This window comes from Myotis davidii, unplaced genomic scaffold, assembly GCF_000327345.1.
Source record: "Myotis davidii unplaced genomic scaffold, ASM32734v1 scaffold113, whole genome shotgun sequence".
NCBI lineage: Eukaryota > Metazoa > Chordata > Mammalia > Chiroptera > Vespertilionidae > Myotis > Myotis davidii.
This window is the reverse complement of record NW_006284356.1, coordinates 6,865-28,049: the sequence shown is the minus strand read 5'-3', so window position 1 is coordinate 28,049 and position 21,185 is coordinate 6,865. Positions and strand designations below refer to the sequence as shown.

The window sequence follows — 21,185 nt, the reverse complement described above, 5'->3', positions numbered from 1 at the left end:
GGCTCCTTCCTGCTTTCCCTTTCACCTCCCTGCATTGTGCCTACATATGCAAATTAACCGCCATCTTTGTTGTCAGTTAACTGCCATCTGAGTTGGCAGTTAATTTGCATATCCCCCTGATTAGCCAATGAAAAGGGTAGCGTCGTACACCAATTACCATTTTTCTCTTTTATTAGTGTAGATGTTATGAGAAGGAGATTGAGTATTGAATATGACTTTGTTATTCAAATTTTGTGTTGCCTTCTGATTAAAAAACATCTTTCTGCATTTTAAAATTTTAGAAGAAAAGCTTTGTAAAATTGTGTTTACCAGAGGACTGGTTTGTACTCTTAAGTGCCCAGAAATATACTGAGCTCATGCTCCTTGCCTTTCCCATCCATTACTTTTATTTTGCAGCAAATTCTGGACCCGAAACCGACCAGGTGATAAAATGCGTGATCGCTATAATCTAAACCTATTACCAGGAATGTCAGAAGATGGAGTAGAATATGGTGAGGCTCCGCACGTTTATCCTTCTTTAAAATGAGAGAGTCTGTTATAAAAGTGTTAGGTATTGAGAAGATTTTACAAAATGAATTTTAGTTTTATAGTTTATTGATTTGTAAACCACCAATAAGTTTCATTTTTATAAAAGTTCTAATTTTATTGGACCACTACATTTATAAAATCTCTATTGATAGTGGATGTATTCCTATTTATAGATGACCTTGAACCTAATAGCCTGGCAGTAATCCCAGGGATGGGAATACCAGAACAACTTAAATTAGCCATGGAACAAGAGCAGATGGGTAAGAGAAATTATACCTATAAATTCTATTTTTAGAAAATTTTTATAGGTCTGTTTCTTATCTTTATGATATTAAGTTATTTTGATAATGCCATTTTTTTAAAGAAATGTTTATATAAGTAATGTAAACTGTATAACATTTAATCTATTCTTCCAAAAATGTGTTCATTGATGAAATGGCCACTTTCTTTTATTTCCTTGACTAATTACTTATCTTTATGATTACAGGGAAAGATGAGTCAAATGAAATTGAAATGACAATTCCAGGTTTAGATTGGGGAATGGAGGAAGTGATGCAAAAGGATCAGAAAAAAGTGCCTCAGAAGAAAGTTCCTTATGCAAAGCCCATCCCTGCGCAGTTCCAGCAGGTCAGTGGCCATCTCGTTCGTGCACAGGTGGTGCTACTCGGGGAGTCGGATTGAAGTTTAGAAACAGGGCTCTCTGCATCCTCTCGTTGTTGGCGATATTTCTGTGCTGTTGACCTTTAGAGCATTTTTCACATATTTCAGGCATTCTTAGATGTAGTTCCCATCTACTGCTTTGCATTTAGTGCTGAGTTTGTCATGAGGCTTCTCCAGATCTTTTATTATTCTCACCTCCTTATTATCATCGATGCTATTGGAGGAAGGAAGAAAAAGAGGCCGGAGCACAGAGAGTGCATCAACTCTCTTCTGCATTGCCTGTCTTCTGCTTTGTTGGTTACCTCAGCACAAGGTGGGGACGGGGGAGGGGGGGTCCTTTGGAAGAGGCAGGTGAGCTTCACATTCTTAATAACATGCCAGATCTAACCGCTTTTAGTAATTTAGTGATTACTACCTAGTCATGTGCTTGCCAAATCCCACTCATGTGTCACTAAGAATTAGCATCAGAAATAAAGACAGTGCACCAGGTGAGCCACCTTGTATTTAGAAAGTTGGAATGAGCCAATGAATGACATGATAGAATGGTTTTTCTCATTCTTCCATTGTAAATTACACATTTAGGGCATATTTTAATATTTTCTTCTTTCCCAAGGCTTGGATGCAAAATAAAGTTCCAATTCCTGCCCCAAACGAGGTACTGAATGACAGAAAAGAGGACATTAAATTGGAAGAGAAGAAAAAAACGCAAGCAGAAATTGAGCAAGAAATGGCCACATTACAGTATACTAACCCGCAGCTTCTAGAGGTAAGCTCTTTGGGGGGTTCCAGATGCTGTAAGAAGTAGGGCTGACATTATTGATATGCTCCTAGGGAGAAGGGACGGGCCTCTCAGAGGGTCTGCTAAGCACCACCCCTTCCTCCTCTACGGGAGGAGCTAGTTTCTAACTAGAGCAGTCAAGCAGTGAGTAGACCTAAGTTAAATATACACTTTTAGTAGAAAAGAGAAAGCCATCAAGTTTAAATCTAAATTCACTTATTTATCCCCAGATAAAATAATTTTTCATTTTCTGTCGGCTCTAAAGCAGGTGGTTTGTTCTTAGTTTTCCTACCTTGACAGCTACCAAGAATAACAAAAAACTGGTAAATTTTTGGGCTTTTCCTGGTCAAGATGGATGTACATAAGCCTGACTGTTGTTTCCCAGCACCTAAGAAGAGTTAGTCTAGAGCAGTGGTTCTCAACCTTCCTAATGCCGCGACCCTTCAATACAGTTCCTCATGTTGTGGTGACCCCCAACCATAAAATTATGTTCGTTGCTACTTCATAACTGTAATTTTGCTACTGTTATGAATCATAATGTAAATATCTGATATGCAGGATGTATTTTCATTGTTACAAATTGAACATAAAGCATAGTGATTCATCACAAAAACAATATGTAATTATGTATGTGTTTTCCGATGGTCTTAGGTGACCCCTGTGAAAGGGTCGTTCGACCTCCAAAGAGGTCACGACCCACAGGTTGAGAACCGCTGGTCTAGAGTGAGTCTGGAGGCCTGAGCACCATCTGTACGTCTGAATGTTATATGGACTCTAGTTACTGCTGGGGCTTTAAGAGGTTGATGCCTCGTGTTTGTTTTGAGGTTCCCCAATGAAATAAGTGACAGCCACATTGTCATCTTCTGTCTTACTTTTCACTATGCTTTTTCTTTTTTTCTTTCCAGCAACTTAAAATTGAAAGGCTTGCACAAAAACAGGCTGAGCAAGTTCAGCCTCCTCCTGCATCTGGTACCCCTCTTCTTGGACCCCAGCCCTTTCCAGGACAAGGTCCAATGTCTCAGATTCCTCAAGGTTTTCAACAGCCCCATTCATCTCAGCAGTTGCCAATGAACATGGCTCAAATGGGGCCTCCAGGTCCACAGGGACAGTTCAGACCCCCTGGACCCCAGGGACAAATGGGACCACAAGGTCCTCCATTGCATCAGGGAGGTGGAGGGCCACAAGGATTCATGGGACCACAAGGGCCCCAGGGCCCACCCCAAGGGTTGCCAAGGCCTCAGGACATACATGGCCCCCAAGGAATGCAAAGGCATCCTGGACCTCATGGCCCTTTGGGACTTCAAGGACCACCTGGGCCACAGGGTAATTCTGGTCCTCAAGGTCATATGGGTCCTCAAAGCCTACCTGGCCCACAAGGTCACATCGGCCCCCAAGGCCCACCTGGTCCCCAGGGGCATATGGGCCCTCAGGGGCCTCCAGGTACTCAAGGTATGCAGGGGCCACCTGGTCCCAGAGGAATGCAAGGACCTCCTCATCCTCATGGAATACAAGGCGGGCCCGGGTCTCAGGGGATCCAAGGTCCCGTGTCTCAGGGACCTCTGATGGGACTGAATCCAAGAGGAATGCAGGGTCCTCCAGGCCCTCGAGAGAATCAGGGTCCTACTCCCCAAGGCATGATGATGGGCCACCCACCTCAAGAGATGAGACCTCATCCTCCAAGTGGACTACTGGGACATGGCCCCCAGGAGATGCGAGGCCCCCAGGAGATGCGAGGCCCCCAGGAGATGCGAGGCCCCCAGGAGATGCGAGGCCCTCAGGAGATGCGCGCCATGCAGGGGCCTCCACCTCAAGGGTCCATGCTGGGCCCTCCCCAGGAGTTGCGAGGACCACCAGGCTCACAAGGACAGCAGGGGCCGCCCCAGGGCTCTCTGGGGCCTCCACCCCAAGGTGGCATGCAGGGGCCCCCTGGGCCTCAGGGACAGCAGAACCCTGCCCGCGGGCCACATCCGTCTCAAGGGCAAATGCCATTCCAGCAGCAGAAAACAGCTCTACTGGGCGATGGGCCCCGGGCCCCCTTCAATCAGGTATTCTTTCTTTCGAACTGTGGGCATTACCCTTTGGGAAGATGCGGCACAGCTGACGGGAATGCCTCTCAGGTGGTGATAACGGCCTGAGAAGAGCATCACAGCTGAAGTGGGAGACAAGAAAATGAAATAGACCATCACATGTATTGCAGTGTGAATCTTAACTTCTCAACCTGTATTTCAATAGATGTTCTTCCAGAAAAGATGGAATCTAGTTGATAATTGTTCCAAGCCTCCAAAAGAGCTGTGGCCTGGGGAGGAAGCTGGGGGACTGCCAGCCTGTTGTGCTCCCTTTTCTGGGTCCTTTGGAGCGTGGCCTGCTAGCTCCACTGTTTCAGATAGGTGTTTAAGGCCCCAGTAGACCTTAGTTCTCAGGCCAGAATTACACATTCTCAAATTCTGACCCTGTGGACAGAATTCTGTCCAAGTTGTTTTCAGCTTACAAGAATATTTGTGAGGGAATATTTCTGTGGAATTTTTCTTGACCTTTTTTTGACAGTTCGGCTTTTATTGGCCAAGTTATAGTGCTCAGGTTGCTTGGGGAGACGTACAGAAGGACTGCATGAGCAGGGAAGGGTTAACACGCTGGCCTCTCGGGTGTGTGCTCCTGCACCTTTCAGAGGATGTGAGTCCCGGGCCTCCATTGCCGTGGAAAGGCCGTACAGTGGACACTGTGTAGAAAGCACTCTGTTAACAGCTCTGAGCATTTGTCATGTGAAGATGACCGCTGGATTTTCAGAAGTAAAAGAACTAGCTAAATAAGATTAAGTGGTACTGTTCAGTAGATCTTCCAGAACTGAGAAATTTTATAGCAGCGAAGAATCTGATGGTATTTGAGTTTACTTCCAGAATTTATTGTGCACTTTTTAATAAGTTTTATTCTATCATGTACTAAAATATTTTATAAATGCAAAGCATAATGCTGTAAAGATTTAATTGACATATAGAAATATTGATGGAATGAATATTTGAAATAGGGTATTTCACATCTCAGAAGTTGGCCTGATGAGATCTTTGCTCATGTTTGTCACTTACTGAAATACTTTCTTCACTTTGACCAGGCGAATTATTTAAACCAATTGTTTAAATTGGTTTAATTTACTGGAATTGCTGTCAGGTATTAACAGCATGAATTGTTTGGCGATGAAACATACAAAAAACAAATATAGAAATTACTGGTGTTATTGTTATAGCTATAGTGGTGTCCTGCAGTGAGAGCTGCTCTTTCATGCCAGCTAGTTTGGAGTGTGAATACAATTTTGCTATTGATTTTTGAAACTGTGCTATTTTCATAGAAGGTATGTGTGTTTGTCAACAGACCTGATCCAAGGTCATTGGACAGTGTGGGAAATCAGAATTTAGACTTGGCTAGATAAAAATACTGAATATGAGGACTAGGGACAAGCTTGGGGTCCAGAGCAAGGAGATAAAAGCATCAGAGCAGCAGGTTTGTATTAAGATAGAAGCTGCCAGAACCAAATGAATCCACAAGATCCCAGGTGATGGAGCAGGGAATGAGCAGTAGGTGGAGATGCGGGGCATGTGAAAGGAGCAAGCTGGTGTGGACACCTCCCTTGGCAGGAGCCCAGCCCTTTCTGTTCTCCACTCCCCTTTTCACACCCAGCCCCGCCACCTGCTGTTTTGTGGCTGGAAGAGAGAGGAATGGGGCGCCCCGAAGAGTGGTCTCCCTGTTGCCGGGAGGGCCTCTGTGCGGGGTATTGTCACTACCTCACGATTTCTCGCTTCCCATTGACGTTCCTGTTTAGCTTAAGAAGTCAAGATTTAGCTTTAAATAAAACCTATCAGCAGGTTTGAAATAGGTGTGTTTCCTCTTATTATGGTAAAAGCAGTATCTCTCTGAATTTAAGGACAGTTTTGCTCTGATGTCACTAGCTATACATTTACTGCTGGTGGCTTTGGGGAAACAATGTTTTTCTCTTGTCACTTATAATACAATTGCTATTCACAAAGCACAAACTGTGGTTTCACACTCCCTCTTTAAAAACATCTTTTCAGGAAGGACAGAGCACAGGCCCCCCACCCCTGATCCCAGGCCTAGGGCAGCAGGGAGCACAAGGTCGCATCCCCCCTCTTAACCCTGGACAAGGACCTGGCCCTAACAAAGGTAAATATCTGCTGGTGGGGTAAGAGGTTGTATTTCACCACCTTTGCGTCAACCTTACTGTTGACAGAAAGAAAAAAAAAATTTTTTTTACAATGCATAGCTTTACTGGTAAGTGTTTGATAGAATGGTCACTTGAACCTCTAGGAAAAACAAGAGCACAGCCACTTCAGGCTACAGTTCTGTCTGCTGATGCATTCACCATGGCTTTGCTTCATTAGCCAGAAACCTGCTCAGGCAGCAGCCGGAGGCCTGTCCGCCTCGGGGATGGGATGCTGCTGTGCCTCCAGCACACGAGCAGCTGAGAGCTGAACTGGGCATTCTAGATGTTTTGATGGGATAAAGAATTCCGAGATTTTAAGTGTTTTTAATATCATCCCCTTCTCCCTCCAAATTGTATCAAGTATTGGATTGTTTAGCTGGTTACATTGTTCTGAGCCACTTGAAAAGAATGGGGCAGCACGCCGACCTGCCACGCCTCAGGTGGTGGATACTGTCGGAGAGCACAGAGATGAGGATGCCAGTGTCTAGGGCAGTGATGGCGAACCTTCTGAGCTCGGCGTGCCAGCATTTTGAAAACCCTAACTTAACTCTAGTGCCGTGTCACATAGAGACATTTTTTGATCTTTGCAACCGTAGTAAAACAAAGACTTATATTTTTGATATTTATTTTATATATTTAAATGCCATTTAACAAAGAAAAATCAACCAAAAAAATGAGTTCGCGTGTCACCTCTGATACGCGTGTCATAGGTTCGCCATCACTGGTTTAGTTAGATGTGGAGCTATTTGGAAATTAGGTGTTAATCTTAGGATTTGAAAGAGCACATGCTGGGAGCCAGAGTCCTTGTTCCCAAAGGGGTAAGCTCTCTCCTGCGCCCGCAGGAAGAGCTGGAGCAGGGATGTAGAGGCTGCAGGCTGCTCGAGAGGTGAGGGGAGGGCTGGGAGGGTGTGGGGGCAAAGTAGGAGGTGCAGTGGTACATTCAGTGGGAGGACAAACCACAGAGCCTGTGTTCTGTGCAGGTGGCTGTTCAAAGAACTTCCCTCCTTTTCCTCTTTTTTTTTTTTTTTTTTAAATTGGCTAAGCCCACAGCATCCTGTGGTTCATGTTAGGGTTCTTGTGGTTTTATCAGATGAAGATAAGTCCTTGTCAGCATTTCCAGCCCTAGCACTTGGGGAATTTAAAGCTTGATTGAATGTATATGAGATATTAGATGTAGGGATAAAGGAAGGAATACAAGAATTAGATGCTTATTTAATCCCATCCTATGGAGGGGTGGCCCACAGGGAAAGTAAGAGAAAGCAAGCATGAAGGACCATCTTTGAATTTGGGGGCTGTAAGAAAGAAGAGTCATTTATCCACAAGGTACAGCCGTCAGCAAGCTGAGCGCCTCCTCTTCCCCTCTCCCCCGCCCTGTGTCTTTCTCAGCCTGTTTCCCTCCTTGTTCTTCCCCTCTTCTCTTTCTTTCCTCTTCTCTTTTCTCTTTCCTCCTTCCTCCTCTCTTTTTCCTCCCAGGGACAAAAGGGAGAAGGGAGAGCCGAAAAAGGGGCCCTGCCGTCCCCTACCGGACTAACCTGCGCTGCTGCCCCATCCCCGGGGGCCACGTCCCTTCTAACTGGTAGTGGTGGGTTTCTTTCCCTGGATAAACAGGGGACTGTAGACAGAAAGAGTCATGGGAAGATTAGTCTTCATAGGTAAGTCCAAGTGGAATATGCTCAGCTCCTCAGGTCAGAGGTCACACCCAGTTCCAGCAGCATAATGTCAGAGCGAAGACGTACGTCAGGGATACTGAGAGGTGGGGGCTGTCTTCCATTAGGAGACAGGTCTGGGGCATTTGCAAGCTGAACCAAGAGGCGGGTCGGAGCATGATGGAGAGGGCTGGTTTCATGGAGGGAAGGAGAGAATTCTTCAGATGCTGTATTTTCATATGGAAACTTCCAAGTTTGAATGGTGAGGAGGATTGAAATGGACAGAAATGTAAGAGAAAGGACATTGGAAGGGTAGGAATTATGGCTGACTATGATACCTGGAAACAAAATTCAGCTCATCTTTATTGCGAGGGTGCAGAACGAAAAGAATTTTATTTAAGCCCTTATTTGTTTTAGAGGCAGGAGTGTCCCTTTGCTCTCCACTTTTCAGAAATGTGATTTCATTGTATGTTGACCAAAATAAGTGCTCGTTTAAAATGGCCACAGCCGTTCAGGAAAACATCCCCCAGAGGTGGGCAGTGAGCTCAGTTCATCAGAAATTCACTGGTCTTTTTCCATTTTTATTCAGGAATTTATATTACATGTTCAGATATTTCAAAAAATTTTTGGTGGTTTCCAAATATTATTTGCAAAGAATGGTGACAATATTATAGAGGAGGGCTATCATTCCTAGAGAGGCAGAAAGGTTCGCATGAACTGAACCGGAGCCTGCGTAGAGCGTAGAGCGAGGCTGCGTGGCCCAGGCGCTCAGAAGAGAAGCGCCTCCCTGTGCCTTACAAAAGAGCGTGTCCAGAACCAAAGTGTGAGTAACAGGCCACGTGAAATGAGCGAGGGGTTAAAGGAGTGACGTCGGAGGTGGCGGTAGGGGGCCCAGTGCCCTGTGATGGGCTCTGCAGGCCTTACCAGTGCAGCGGGAGGCTCTGCTTGGCTGCCTGGCCTGCACGGGAAGAGGGGCAGGGAGGGGAGCTCAGCTCAGGCTACTCCTGTGAGGCTGTCTTATGTTTCCTACTTAATTGCTATCTTGGAAGGTGGGTGTTGCTAATGCCATTTGAGATGAGTAATTTGCTTTAGGTCGAGTGGCTTAACTGGCGGGTGATGAAGTTAAAATCTGTACAAAACCCTAGTTCCTCTCATTATATGATGCCTTGGAGATGGTGGTCTCCTCAGTGTGCTGAAAGCCAAGGAGGGGAGACTCTGAATGAAAGAGCCTGGAAGACCTGGTAAAAGCAGCTTTGTTTCCCATAGGTGACTCCCGGGGCCCTCCAAACCACCACATGGGCCCGCTGTCCGAGAGGCGGCACGAGCAGAGCAGCGGCCCCGAGCACGGTGCCGACAGGGGGCCGTTCCGGGGCGGCCAGGACTGCAGGGGTCCCCCTGATCGACGCGGCCCTCACCCCGACTTTCCTGACGACTTCAGCAGACCAGATGACTTCCACCCTGACAAGCGCTTTGGCCACCGATTACGTGATTTTGAGGGGCGAGGAGGACCTTTACCACAAGAAGAGAAGTGGAGGCGAGGGGGGCCCGGGCCTCCCTTTCCTCCTGATCACAGGGAGTTCAGCGAGGGGGACGGCCGGGGCGCAGCCCGGGGCCCGCCAGGGGCATGGGAAGGCCGCAGACCTGGAGATGAGCGATTCCCCCGGGACCCCGAGGACCCACGTTTTCGAGGGCGCAGAGAAGAAAGGTGGGGTCTGTTTCTTCTTCCCTGGAGCTTTTTGCCTGTTTTCCCCACTAAGTCTCTTTTTCACTTGTAGCCTATACTCTCCACATTTTGCATTTAGACTTTAAAAAAAAATTATGCTTTTTAACCTTTATGTGGTTCTTTTGTCTTTACAATGTGGAAATCATTTTTTCTTTGCATCTTTTTGGTTGTTTTAAAGTAATGGGAAGATCTGCATACTACAAAGTTTCTTGGAACGGATTAGAAATTTCCAGGTTCTGTGGATTAGAATGATGAAAGATGAGACAGATATATAGATGAAGAATAAAGGAATTGTTCAATAGACAGTTCTTGTGAAATTGCCTAAAGATCCTAACAAAATCAAATCAGTGCTGTTAAAATAGGTCAAGGTCAGTCTTGAATGAGCACTCAGCTTGCTTGGGGTAAAAAAAGAACACAGGAGCCTGGCCAGTGTGGATCAGTGGTTGAGCATTGGCCTGTGAACCAGAAAGTCACAGTTCCCAACCAGGGCACATGCCTGGGTTGCGGGCTCGATCCCCAATGGGAGGCGTACAGGAGGCAGCCAATCAATGATTCTCTCTCATCATTGATGTTTCTATCTATCTCTTCTTTTCCCTTCCTCTGTGGAATCAATATTTTTTTAAAAAGTAACACAGGCTGAAACCGGTTTGGCTCAGTGGATAGAGCATCGACTTTGTGGATTGAAAGGTCCCAGGTTCGATTCCGGTCAAGGGCATGTACCTGGGTTGCGGGCACATCCCCAGTAGGAGATGTGCAGAAGGCAGCTGATCGATGTTTCTCTCTCATCGATGTTTCTGGCTCTCTGTCTCTCTCCCTTCCTCTCTGTAAAAAGTCAATAAAATATATTTAAAAAAAGTAACACAGGAAATATGGAGGGGAAAATAAGAAAAATAGAAAAATAAGAGAAATATGGAGAAAAAAACTAGAATTAGTGAAATTTCAAGAGAGACTCAGAATAGTCAATGAAGATGATATTTACTGTGTGCTATTTAGCCTTGTTGTTACAGTGAATTGTCAGACAGGTGTCACTGTAAACATTTTACGGATACGGGGCCACACTGAGAATCAGCAGTTTCTTGACCTTTGAAGGCCCTGCAGGGCCCATGCTGTTCAGCACTCCTGCCTGCTCCACCTCAGTCTTCTGCTCATCTCTCTTCCCATCACAGTTCTCACTAGTGTTGCTAGGAGGTGACTGAGTCAAGGGTTGGCAATCCCCATCCTCACAGGATGTGTTAGAAAAGGTTGGCTGATAAAAGGGCTGCAGAGGGTGAAATAGTGGATTAAGGAAAGCAGCTTTTGGAAGGGAGTTTTGGGGGGGAAAAAAAGATTTAAGGGCTCCCAGTTTTTTTTTTGTGTGTGTGTGTTTTATTTTTATATATTTTATTTTTTCACAGAGAGGAAGGGAGAGGGATAGAGAGTTAGAAACATCGATGAGAAAGAAACATCCATCAGCTGCCTCCTGCACACTCCCTACTGGGGATGTGCCCGCAACCCAGGTACATGCCCTTGACCGGAATCGAACCTGGGGCCCTTGAGTCTGCAGGCCGACGCTCTATTCACTGAGCCAAACCGGTTAGGGCAGGGCTCCCAGTTTTCATAAGGACCTTTCTTTATGATAGCCAGGTATTCACTCTGAAGTGGCTTTTGTCTCTGCAGGCGCCTCATTTCCAATGGCTTTGGCAGCAACAGGACTTTAATTTCTTGAGTCTCTGCATCTTGCGCAGTTTCAGATTTACTAAGCCTCAGTTCGTGCTGTGTTTCATCTAAACTGTGGTGCTGCTTACAGCTTCGTGCTGCTCTTTGGAAATGCCCACCAGGCTTTTGGTCCTGCTGTGCTTGCTGCTCCCTCTGCCTGGGACTCGGTTCCCAAAGGTGTGGCTCACTTCAGGTGGGCCTCTCCTCCTGCTACACCCAGGCCTCTACTCTGCTTTCTATTGCCTCACAGCACCAGCACCGTGTGACACGAGTGCTGTGTCCATTTCTTCCTCTCGCACCCCCGAGCGCCCTGAGGGTGCGGCACCTGGAGCAGCATTAGTGTCGCAGTAATGTGATGAAATGAACCTGTTCGATGAGGAAGGAGAGGCGTTTGAGAGAGGTCAGTTTGTTAGGAGTTCAGGCTGCTGTAACCAAATACCATCCTGCTAGGCATAAGCAACAGAAATCTCTTTTCTCACAGTTCTGGAGGCTGAAGGTCCCAGATCAGGACCCAGCAGGGTGGTCTCTGGTGAGACTTCTCTTCCTGGCTTGCAGACGGCCACCCTCTCCCTGTCTGCAGCTGGAGGAGAGTGAGCAAGCTCTCCCTGGTGCCTCTTCTTAGAAGGCCACTGAGCCCATCATGAGGGCCCCATCAGTAAACTCTAATGACCTCAAAGGCCCATCTCCTAATATCACATTTAGGTCTTCAACATAAGAATTTTTTTTTTTTTTTTGGTGGTGGGCGGGGAGGGGGTTACACAAACATCTAGACCTTAACAGGAGCTGTTTTCTGCTTAGGGCATCTTAGATTCTCTCTGTTTTCTTGTAACGAGGGCAGTTGCATGGTGGTTCCTGGGTGAGAATCCTGCTGCATTTGGGGGTTACCCCTGTGTTTCTCGGGGCAGTAGTGCTGTCTGCTTTTCCTCTTCCTGCTCCGCCCCTCTCCTGGCCAGTTCCACCCTTACCTTTTGCTGTTATTTCAGCCAATGTGCTGGTCATCCCCCTGTGTGTGCAGGAACATGACTCAGACGTGACCTCAGGCCAGGCTCATCCCTGGAAGCTAAAGCCATTGGGGACAAGATTGTGGGGACAGAGGTACTTGCAGAGGAGATTGCCTTTGTGCAGTGAGGTGCAGGCCCTCCCACCTGTACATCATAATCCATGAAACAAGGATGTTTAACCGGAATCTAATCATGAGGAAACAATCAGAAAAGTTCACATTGTGGGACATTCTATAAAACACCTGGGTGACCTTTCAACAAGTCAAGATCACAAAAGATAAACTAGGGAGGTGGACAGTTATGGATTAAAGTAGAACACAGAAACATGACTATGAGTGACAATCAGTGATTATGACTGAAATTCATATTTTAAAACAACTGTGAAGGACATTTTGAGGACAAATGGAGACAGTTGAATGAGACTATAGAATAAACAATATTCCTGTTAGAGTAGTAACAGTATGTTATAGGAGAAACGGTGTTTTTAGAAGGAACATACTGTAGTATTCAGGGATGATGCACATGCCAGCAGCTGGTTTTAGAATGGTTTAGAACATGAATCTGGAAACAGGTGGATAAAGAGAAGCTAAAGCTCATGTGTGCAACCATAAGAACTGATTAATCTAGGTGATGGATATATGGTCTTGTTCTAGTTTTTCAACTTAACTGTAAATTGGAAAATTTTCAAAGTAAAATGGAGCAAAAGATAATAGGATAGAGACTCAAGGAAAAGCAGAAGGCCTGGCCTGAAGGAAGTCCGGGCAGGTGGCTCCTGCGGACCAGCCCATGCCCTTGCCGCCTTCTGACCCTTCTCACTGCCTGGGGCCTCCTGGCTCACGCGCCCTTCCCGCTTGCAGGCCCCTGTTTTGCTGCCCCCCAGCTTCAGCAACACTCCCGCTGACTGACTCCCAGTCCAGAATCCTGAGGGAGAGAAACTGTCCACTAGCCAGGGCACCAGCCTGCCCATGAGCCGATGCCTGCTGTCCCCCGTCTGCTGTGGAGCGGGGCTGTGGATGACAGTAATAGCCACCCCTGTGTAGAGACTGGAGTGGGGGCCAAGGCAGAGGCCCCCAAATATGTCTGTCACAGTTGGCAGGCATGGGCCCACACTTTTCTTTTTTTCCTGATTATAAGTGTTAAATATTCATTACAAAAATTTCAATGATAATGAGAAGTATTGGGGAGCAATGGTAAAGAGCCTGGGCTGAGAGGTGAGATTGGCTGAGTTCACACCTGAGTGCTTATGTGTGTCCCTAAGTCCATGACTTACTCTGTGCCTCAGTGTGCTCATGGGTAGAATGGAGTTAGTCATCATGCCAGCTTCATGGGGTGGTTTTGAGGGTGGAATGAAATGAATAATGTAAAGCGGTTGGCATGATAGAAGCACTTAAAAAATGCTCACTGCTATTATTATTCCTCAAAGCCTAAAAATATTAAAATAATTCTACATTCTGATGTTTACTTCCTGCCTGTTTTTGCCTGTAATATTGGGATTGTAAAATGTGTACTTTTAAAAAAGCACAATTTTACTTTTTCTCCCATTTAACTTTGTATCCTGCCTGTCTTCTTATATCATACTAGAGGCCTGGTGCACGAAATTTGTGCATGGGAGAGGGGTGTCCCTCAGCCCAGCCTGCACCCTCTCCAATCTGGGACCCCTTGGGGGATGTAGTCGGATTGCCCTCCCCTGCCGGCCTGATCTCGCCCCCAACTGCCTCCCCTGCTGGTCATTTTGTGAGGGCGGCCATCTTGTGATGACATTGCGTGAGGGCATCACACCACCTAGGCTTTTATTATATAGGATGCTTTCTTGGAATGTGAACATAGAGCTGTAAGGTCCATATTGATGAGGTGACGGTCTGCTGCTTTCCTCACAGTTTCAGAAGAGGAGCCCCCCCGAGACACGAAGGCCGGGCTCCCCCCCGAGGAAGGGATGGCTTTCCTGGTCCTGATGACTTTGGTCCAGAGGAGAGCTTTGATGCTTCTGAGGAAGCTGCCCGTGGAAGAGACCTCCGGGGCAGAGGTCGGGGTGCCCCACGAGGTATGTGCTGAGGACACTGGCTCCGTGAAGGGCAGGGCTGTGGAGGTCAGAGTTGGGAACACACCAGACACAGCACGTGAGTGTGGTGTTTTGTTCTTTGTGTAGGAGGAAGGAAGGGTTTACTTCCCACTCCTGATGAATTCCCTCGCTTTGAAGGAGGTCGGAAACCAGACTCCTGGGATGGAAGTCGAGAGCCAGGTAAGGCAGGAGACTGCCCGGGGCCGTGGTGACTCCAGGCAGCAGTTCCCGGACCCTGGGGCCTGAGACCCTCCAGGCCCACCAGGTTCTCTCTCTTCCAACTGGCATCACCAGAGGCTGGACTGTTGTCACGCCTCCAGCCAGCAGCCTCACTGGCGAGGAGAGATGGAGTGCAGAGACGGCTGGAGGCCTGGCTTGCTTCCCGTGAGCTGGGCATTTCTGCAGGGATTGGCCTGGATAGAAAACAGCAGCACTCTTTTCACTTCATTGTTTTGTTTTTGGAAAAGGTAGTTAAGCAAATTAAAGTTTTCTCCATCTTAATTGCTAATATGGCAAATATTGTTAGCTTTAACTCTCATGAATGAAATCTCTTTGGGGTCCCCAGAAATTTTTAAGGCTGTAAAGAGATCCTCAGACTTAAAAGTTTGAGATCCACTTTTCTGGACCTTACCTGCCTCTTAATTTAGGGGGTAGGTTGATTTCTGATCTTGACCTTTTATATGTGCTCATGGTATGTTCCTTGCATGAGTGAACGTTGGTTCTCACATTGCTACTAATTCTTTTTTGTTGTTGGTTTTTTTATATATTTTATTGATTTTTTACAGAGAGGAAGGAAGAGAGATAGAGAGTTAGAAACATCGATGAGAGAGAAACATCGATCAGCTGCCTCCTGCACATCTCCCACTAGGGATGTGCCCGCAACCAAGGTACATGCCCTTGACCGGAATCAAACCTGGGACCTTTCAGTCCGCAGGCTGACGCTCTGTCCACTGAGCCAAACCGGTTTCAGCTGCTACTAATTCTTAACAGTATAATTTCTGTCCGCTGTTGGTCATATTGTAATATAATGGGATTGTCAGATTCTTAGCCTTGTCCATCTGCGTTTCTGTTTCAGGGCCAGGTCATGACCATTTCCGTGATGCTCCCCGCCCGGACCATCCCCCTCACGACGGTCATTCCCCAGCTAGCAGAGAGCGTTCTTCTTCTCTCCAAGGCATGGACATGGCATCATTGCCACCTCGAAAGCGCCCCTGGCATGATGGGCCAGGGACCTCTGAGCATAGAGAAATGGAAGCCCCCGGGGGTCCTTCTGAAGATCGAGGAGGCAAAGGTAAGTGGAGGCCAGTTTCCAGTTCTGGGAGCTGTGGATGCCACAGCCTGCCAGAAAGGCTGCGGGACCTCTGGGGGCCTCATCTCCAGGCAGCCCTCCTAGGGAATGCCTGTTCCAGGGCACTCTGCTACCCTCCAGGGCTTAGGCTGCGGGAAGGCACATGTTCCCAAAGGTGGTGCAGATGCAGTTTGCTTAGGCTCACCCCTCAGGCAGTCGGCGCTCTCACTCAGGATTGCACGTTTGCCTTCTGCACAGGTCTCCTCCACTTGCTTGCAAGAATCTCTGCTTTGCCCTGGTGGGTGTGGCTCAGTTGGTTGGGCATCGTCCTGTGCACCAAGAGGTCATGGTTTGATTCCCAGTCAGGGCACATGCCTGGGGAGTGTGCAGGAGGCAGCTGATCGATGTTTTGCTCTCACATGGATGTTTCTATCCCTCCCCCTTCCTCTCTTTCTCTCTCTCAAAATTCTTAAAAAAAAAAAAAAAGAACTTCTGCTTTGTTCAAGTTCAGCTCTTTGTCAGGGTGCCCAGCCCTGTTGCTGTTGGTGGTGCCTTTTGCACTGACGCCTGCTCGGAACCCTGGAGGTCTCCGTTGTGCGTGGCGGGGGGACTGGTCCTCTCCCAGGCTCCAGGGTTTCACTGGTGTGCCCAGTCACAAAGACTTTGGGCAACATGGCCTGGAAGGGGTTGTTTTCAAGTGGGGGCGTTAAGATTATTTCTACAACTTTTGGATCTTTATTATTATTTTTAAAATATGTGTTTATTGATTTCAGAGAGGAAGGGAGAAGGAGAGGGAGATAGAAACATCAATCATGTGAACTGACCGGGAATTGAACTGTGACCTCCTGGTTCATAGGTCAATGCTCAACCACTGAGCCACTCAGTTGGGCTGGATCTTTGTTTTTCATGTAGCACTAACGTTTAGCCAGGGCAGGAGCCACCAAATGCTAACGACAGGTCTGGTCTCAGGTTAGACAGGGCTGTGGTACAGGGTGTGGTGTGGAGGCTGCTGGAAAGACCACCATGTGCTCCAACTTGTGCTCCACGCCCCAGGTAACCTGCCTCCCTGACAAAGTTCTGGCTTTTGTTCTTGACAGCTGTTTGGTCCTTCTCCTAGCAAACCCCTCAGAATGTGCCTCCTGCCACCAGATCTCCCCGTCTCAGCACACATTTTGCTGCTGGTCGGTATGGGCACTCAGGACACCGTTTAGGTCCTTGGTTGAGGCCATGTGCCTAGTGTGAAAATTATATCCCAGCTGACACCTGCTTTGCCCTTGCACCTTCTGTGGGTCTAGGCTGCACTTTGTAAGAAAAGAAGCTAAAAATATTCCTTTGGCTAACTTTCCTAACCTCTTTGTCTTATCTGGACTCAGTTGCATTCAAAAATTTAAGGCAAAAGGAGTTGTCAATATTCTTCTGATAATGCATTATGGGGGAGGTTGCCAAATCCTATCATCTCATGAGAAAAAAAAATTTAAATCAGAATTTTAATGATACCTAAGTTTGTGTGTCCAAGACTAGAACAAATAAAACTATCCCTGGGAGAAATCATTCTAAAAGATAGTATTATTCTTTCTACGCTTTTGTTTTCCAAGAAATATTTTATTTCACCATTTAAAAGGAAATCAAAAGTGCCACATGGCTGTGGCCTAACCCTAGTGAACACGTGTTCTAGGTTAGCATTTGTAATTGCCTTCACTGCAGCTGCTTCCTGAGTTCAGTCAGTGCTGTGCAGACTCGCCCTCAGAATAGTCCTGTGGCACAGGAGGGTGACGACACTGCCTTGCGGAGCGTGCCTAGCTGATGTGGAGGGGCATGGCCCCCAGCCAGGCTGGGAATGAGACAGCTGTCAAGAAGAGAGTAGAGGCACCACCCTTAGTGCACTGAATGCTCATGTCCTTAGAACTGTTTTAAAGAAAGACCCACAAGTATTGTACTGTCATCACAGAGTAAAAGTTTGTACCAGGAGTTATCAGTAATTTCTGATATTAAAAAGTCACGTCAAATCAATGTTTCCTTTTAGGCCGAGGGGGCCCAGGACCTTCCCAAAGAGTGCCAAAATCTGGGCGTTCCAGCTCCTTGGATGGAGATCACCATGATGGATACCACAGAGATGAACCTTTTGGGGGCCCTCCAGGCAGTGGTACTCCTTCCAGAGGGGTCCGGAGTGGCAGTAACTGGAGTAGAGGGAGTAACATGAACTCTGGTCCACCACGGCGAGGAGCTTCAAGGGGTGGTGGAAGGGGCCGGTAGAAGTTGGGGTTGAGTCCCCCGCGGCCTCTCTGGACAGTATTTAAAAACTCCTTGTGGACTTACCAAGAGAAACAAAAGGAAGCCTGCACCTTGTAGCCCTGAACTCTCCTGGGGCAGCGGAGTTCCCGGAGCCCCTGAGGTCTTCAGGGTGAAGAGACTGCTGCTGGCCCCGGAGCAGCTGCCTTGTCTGTCCTGTCCACCTCACTGCCCAGCTCCTGCATTGTTTTGTGAAGATAAAAGCTGGAATTTTTTTTTTTAAGTGTTGCGAGACAAGGAGCACCTCCTCAAAATTAAGTTCATGTTCAATTGGAAATTTGTTTCTATATGTACAGTTTGTCAGAGAAAAAACATTAAGTTGTTTTTGTATGAATACAGAATGTGATTTATGCAAGAATTAACAGAAAAGAACTAGTTGTGATGTGCTTGCCTTAAGGAAACCCTGAGTTTCCATGCATCCGGTCTGTGGAGGGTGTACAGTTAGTGCTTATCCTTGTGAGCATTTTTTTTTCCGCTCTAAGTCTCTAAATTAATTTCACCAGTGAACTTTGTTTTTAAACAAATTCTCATCCAGCCATTTTGTATTTTTGTAATAGAGTGAGAAATACCTTAAAACTATAACATAGGTTGAAGTAGATTCAAAGCCTTGGTTAAACATCTTCTGGCAGATGGAGAATTATACTATGAAAATACTCTCATTATCCAAGTAGGGGGGGCTCTCCCTTGGGTGCATCTCCTAGTAATAACCTTAGACTTGAACTGCCTTGTTTCTGACTAGAGGAACTTGATGGAAGCCAGAAATTAACTACATGTATCGTTTTGATGACTGTACATCACTTCACAAATTGTTTAAGTTGAAAAGAATGGACCAAAATGTCTAAAACAACTTTGTAAAACTTCAATAATTGCTTTCTTTTCCATACCAGCGTTTATAAGGCTGAGTATAGTCCTAACTTAAAGCCAGGAAGTTATTGTCTACAACAAATTCCTTTAGTTTTAAATGTTACATTTGGCCCCATTTGGAATGGATGCCGAAAGTTCAGTTTGAAAGGGCTCCATAACACTTTCTATACTGGCCCTTATTTTGTTTTTATAAGAGGAAAGTTTCTTTTGGAGTTTGGCATTGGAGACAAGTCTGCTGGGCAAACTTAGTGGTGCTGGAAGTCTTAGTAGCTGCTTAGAAACTCCCTTTTCTAAGGGATAGTTTAACAGCATATGCAAAAAATTGTAAAAGCTGTAACTTTTGCAGTGAGAAAATGGCCGTCACCCATTCAGGGTATCAGATCTCTGAAGTATAAGTGGATAATTTTCTCATATTTATCAGCACCTCACTGCAAACATGACTGGGTGGCTCAAGACTCTTTTAGGTTTGTGGATATTCTTTATTTGCCCTCCACTGGTCAATATCAATTCTGAGAAGCAGAAGAGGGATTCTTTTTCGGAGAATATAGTAAGAAACTTTGTAACATTTTAGGCTTTAACTTTAAAACACAGTAAGCAGAATAGGAGATCACATTTAAGAAAAGTTTTTATTGAGTTCAGAGAGAGAGGAAGGAAGGAGAGAGGGATAGAAACATCAATGATGAGAATCATAGATCTGCTGCCTCCTGCATACCCGCCACTGGGGATCAAACCCGCAACCAGGGCAATGTGCCCTGATCAGGAGTCAAACCTTGACCTAGTTCATGGGTTGGTGCTCAACCACTTGAGTCACACCGGCCAGGCCAGATCAAATTTTGAGTATGAATTCAATTAGAAAAAAGTGAAATCTCTACACTATATATTTATGATCAAATTTTGAGTATGAATTCAATTAGAAAAAAGTGAAATCTCTACACTATATATTTATGATCAAATTTTGAGTATGAATTCAATTAGAAAAAAGTGAAATCTCTACACTATATATTTATGAAATACTTAGGAGATACATATATACATTTTAAAGCATCACTATTGAAATACATGGTGGTTTGACTTGTATAAAAGCTAGATTTTCAGTGTTGAATTCTAGAGAAAATGTTGGGAAAGCAATATTTACAAATAACATCATACAAATGTGCTAATTATGATAAAATCTCAGTTGTGAAAATTCTAGAGAAATTTAGAATTAGAGATTTAAGTGGCAGGTAGCACAAGATTTTCCAGTTAAAAAAATAAATCACTCCCTGGAAACTGCATTTGCTTTTACAAACACCCTCTTGGTTTTTACACTTGAGGTAGGTAACCCTGTTTACCGGTCCAGGAAGAGGCATTATCTTAACAGAACACTGGGGAGCGGGTGCTGGGAGTCGCCCGAGAGCCGCCTGTGGGGGCATCACTAGTCACTTCCCGTGGCAGGAGTATTCCCAGCGCCTAGGAATATGGAGGTTGAGTTCCACGCAGAGGCCGTGCTCGGCCGCCGCCTGCCACACCTGTTCAGGCAACAGGAACCCAGCCCCAGGGAACAACTTGCGATCTGCATCCCCTGCACCTTCCGCACAGCAACCACAGGCTCTCGGACAGCCGCGGAGGTCGAGGGACGTGATCTGAAGGGAGGCTCTTCAAGTAACTGATGCCGACCGAGAACCGCCGAAATGCTTTTAAAGTCCTACATTCATTTCACATTCTAGTTGATACATAGTGGCAAAACATGGCGTTTATGGGCTCATCAGAAAACTCGGCCCGTCCTTTCTGGCAATAAATTCAGGTGTGCAATCAAGTCATAGAAAACGTGCTGAACCTAAAAGGAAACTCAGTGATATATGAAAAGCAGCGTACATTGCATTAGGATTGGCCTACAGTTCGCTTCAAAAGCAGATAAGATGATACTTGACCGGTTTCCATCAAATATGGGAGCTCTGGTTGTGGAATTCTCAGTTCCGTCAGCGGCCTCTCCGAGCACCAGCCTGCGGACCGCGGTCCGCGGGGCAGAACCTGCCCACGTAGGGCCGGTCGCCTGCCTGGGCATCCACACCGGTCCTCAGTGCTTTTAGGGCCGACTCCCCGGCAGGGCGCAGCCGACAGTGACGCTCCAATCAACGTCTAAAGCGTTTCCTGACCAAACCGTGGCCTCCTGGCGCCGCCACCCACGCGCCGGCCGGGCAGCAACACAGATTGTTAGGTCCATGGCTTTCCTCAAACCTCATAAAGCACATTCACAACTTCAATAAAAGAAAAACAAAAACGGCGTGAACCCTCGTAAGTACTTAAAAGTGTCCGGTGGCTAAGTTTACTGTTTAAACATCCCTTCATGGATCCGCACACACTGAAGAATGAGGGTAAATCACTGACAAGCTGTGGCGGCTACACGACATCCGCCACCCGGTTCCGAGGCCGGCGGAGCCTGGGGGCGTTTCCCAGGCCGGAGG

The 21,185-nt window shown here is 46.5% G+C and overlaps 1 protein-coding gene across 5 annotated transcripts in view; it reads left to right on the top strand.

Moving 5' to 3' along the window:
* The window catches only part of WDR33 (WD repeat domain 33), a 109,042-nt gene extending 89,846 nt beyond the window's left edge, over positions 1-19,196 (top strand). For 2 of the 5 annotated variants that reach the window (XM_006754760.2, XM_015571604.1), the window contains exons 12-22: positions 397-491; positions 702-788; positions 1,016-1,155; positions 1,802-1,954; positions 2,872-4,011; positions 6,028-6,136; positions 9,089-9,527; positions 14,119-14,282; positions 14,388-14,480; positions 15,376-15,591; positions 17,612-19,196. In XM_006754760.2, coding sequence (XP_006754823.1) covers positions 397-491; positions 702-788; positions 1,016-1,155; positions 1,802-1,954; positions 2,872-4,011; positions 6,028-6,136; positions 9,089-9,527; positions 14,119-14,282; positions 14,388-14,480; positions 15,376-15,591; positions 17,612-17,841 — 2,866 coding nt within the window. In that variant the 3' untranslated portion in view covers positions 17,842-19,196. The remainder of the gene's footprint in view (positions 1-396; positions 492-701; positions 789-1,015; positions 1,156-1,801; positions 1,955-2,871; positions 4,012-6,027; positions 6,137-9,088; positions 9,528-14,118; positions 14,283-14,387; positions 14,481-15,375; positions 15,592-17,611) is intronic. The other 3 variants (XM_006754761.2, XM_015571614.1, XM_015571621.1) reach the window with 3 other exon arrangements.
* Positions 19,197-21,185: the final 1,989 nt, after the last annotated feature.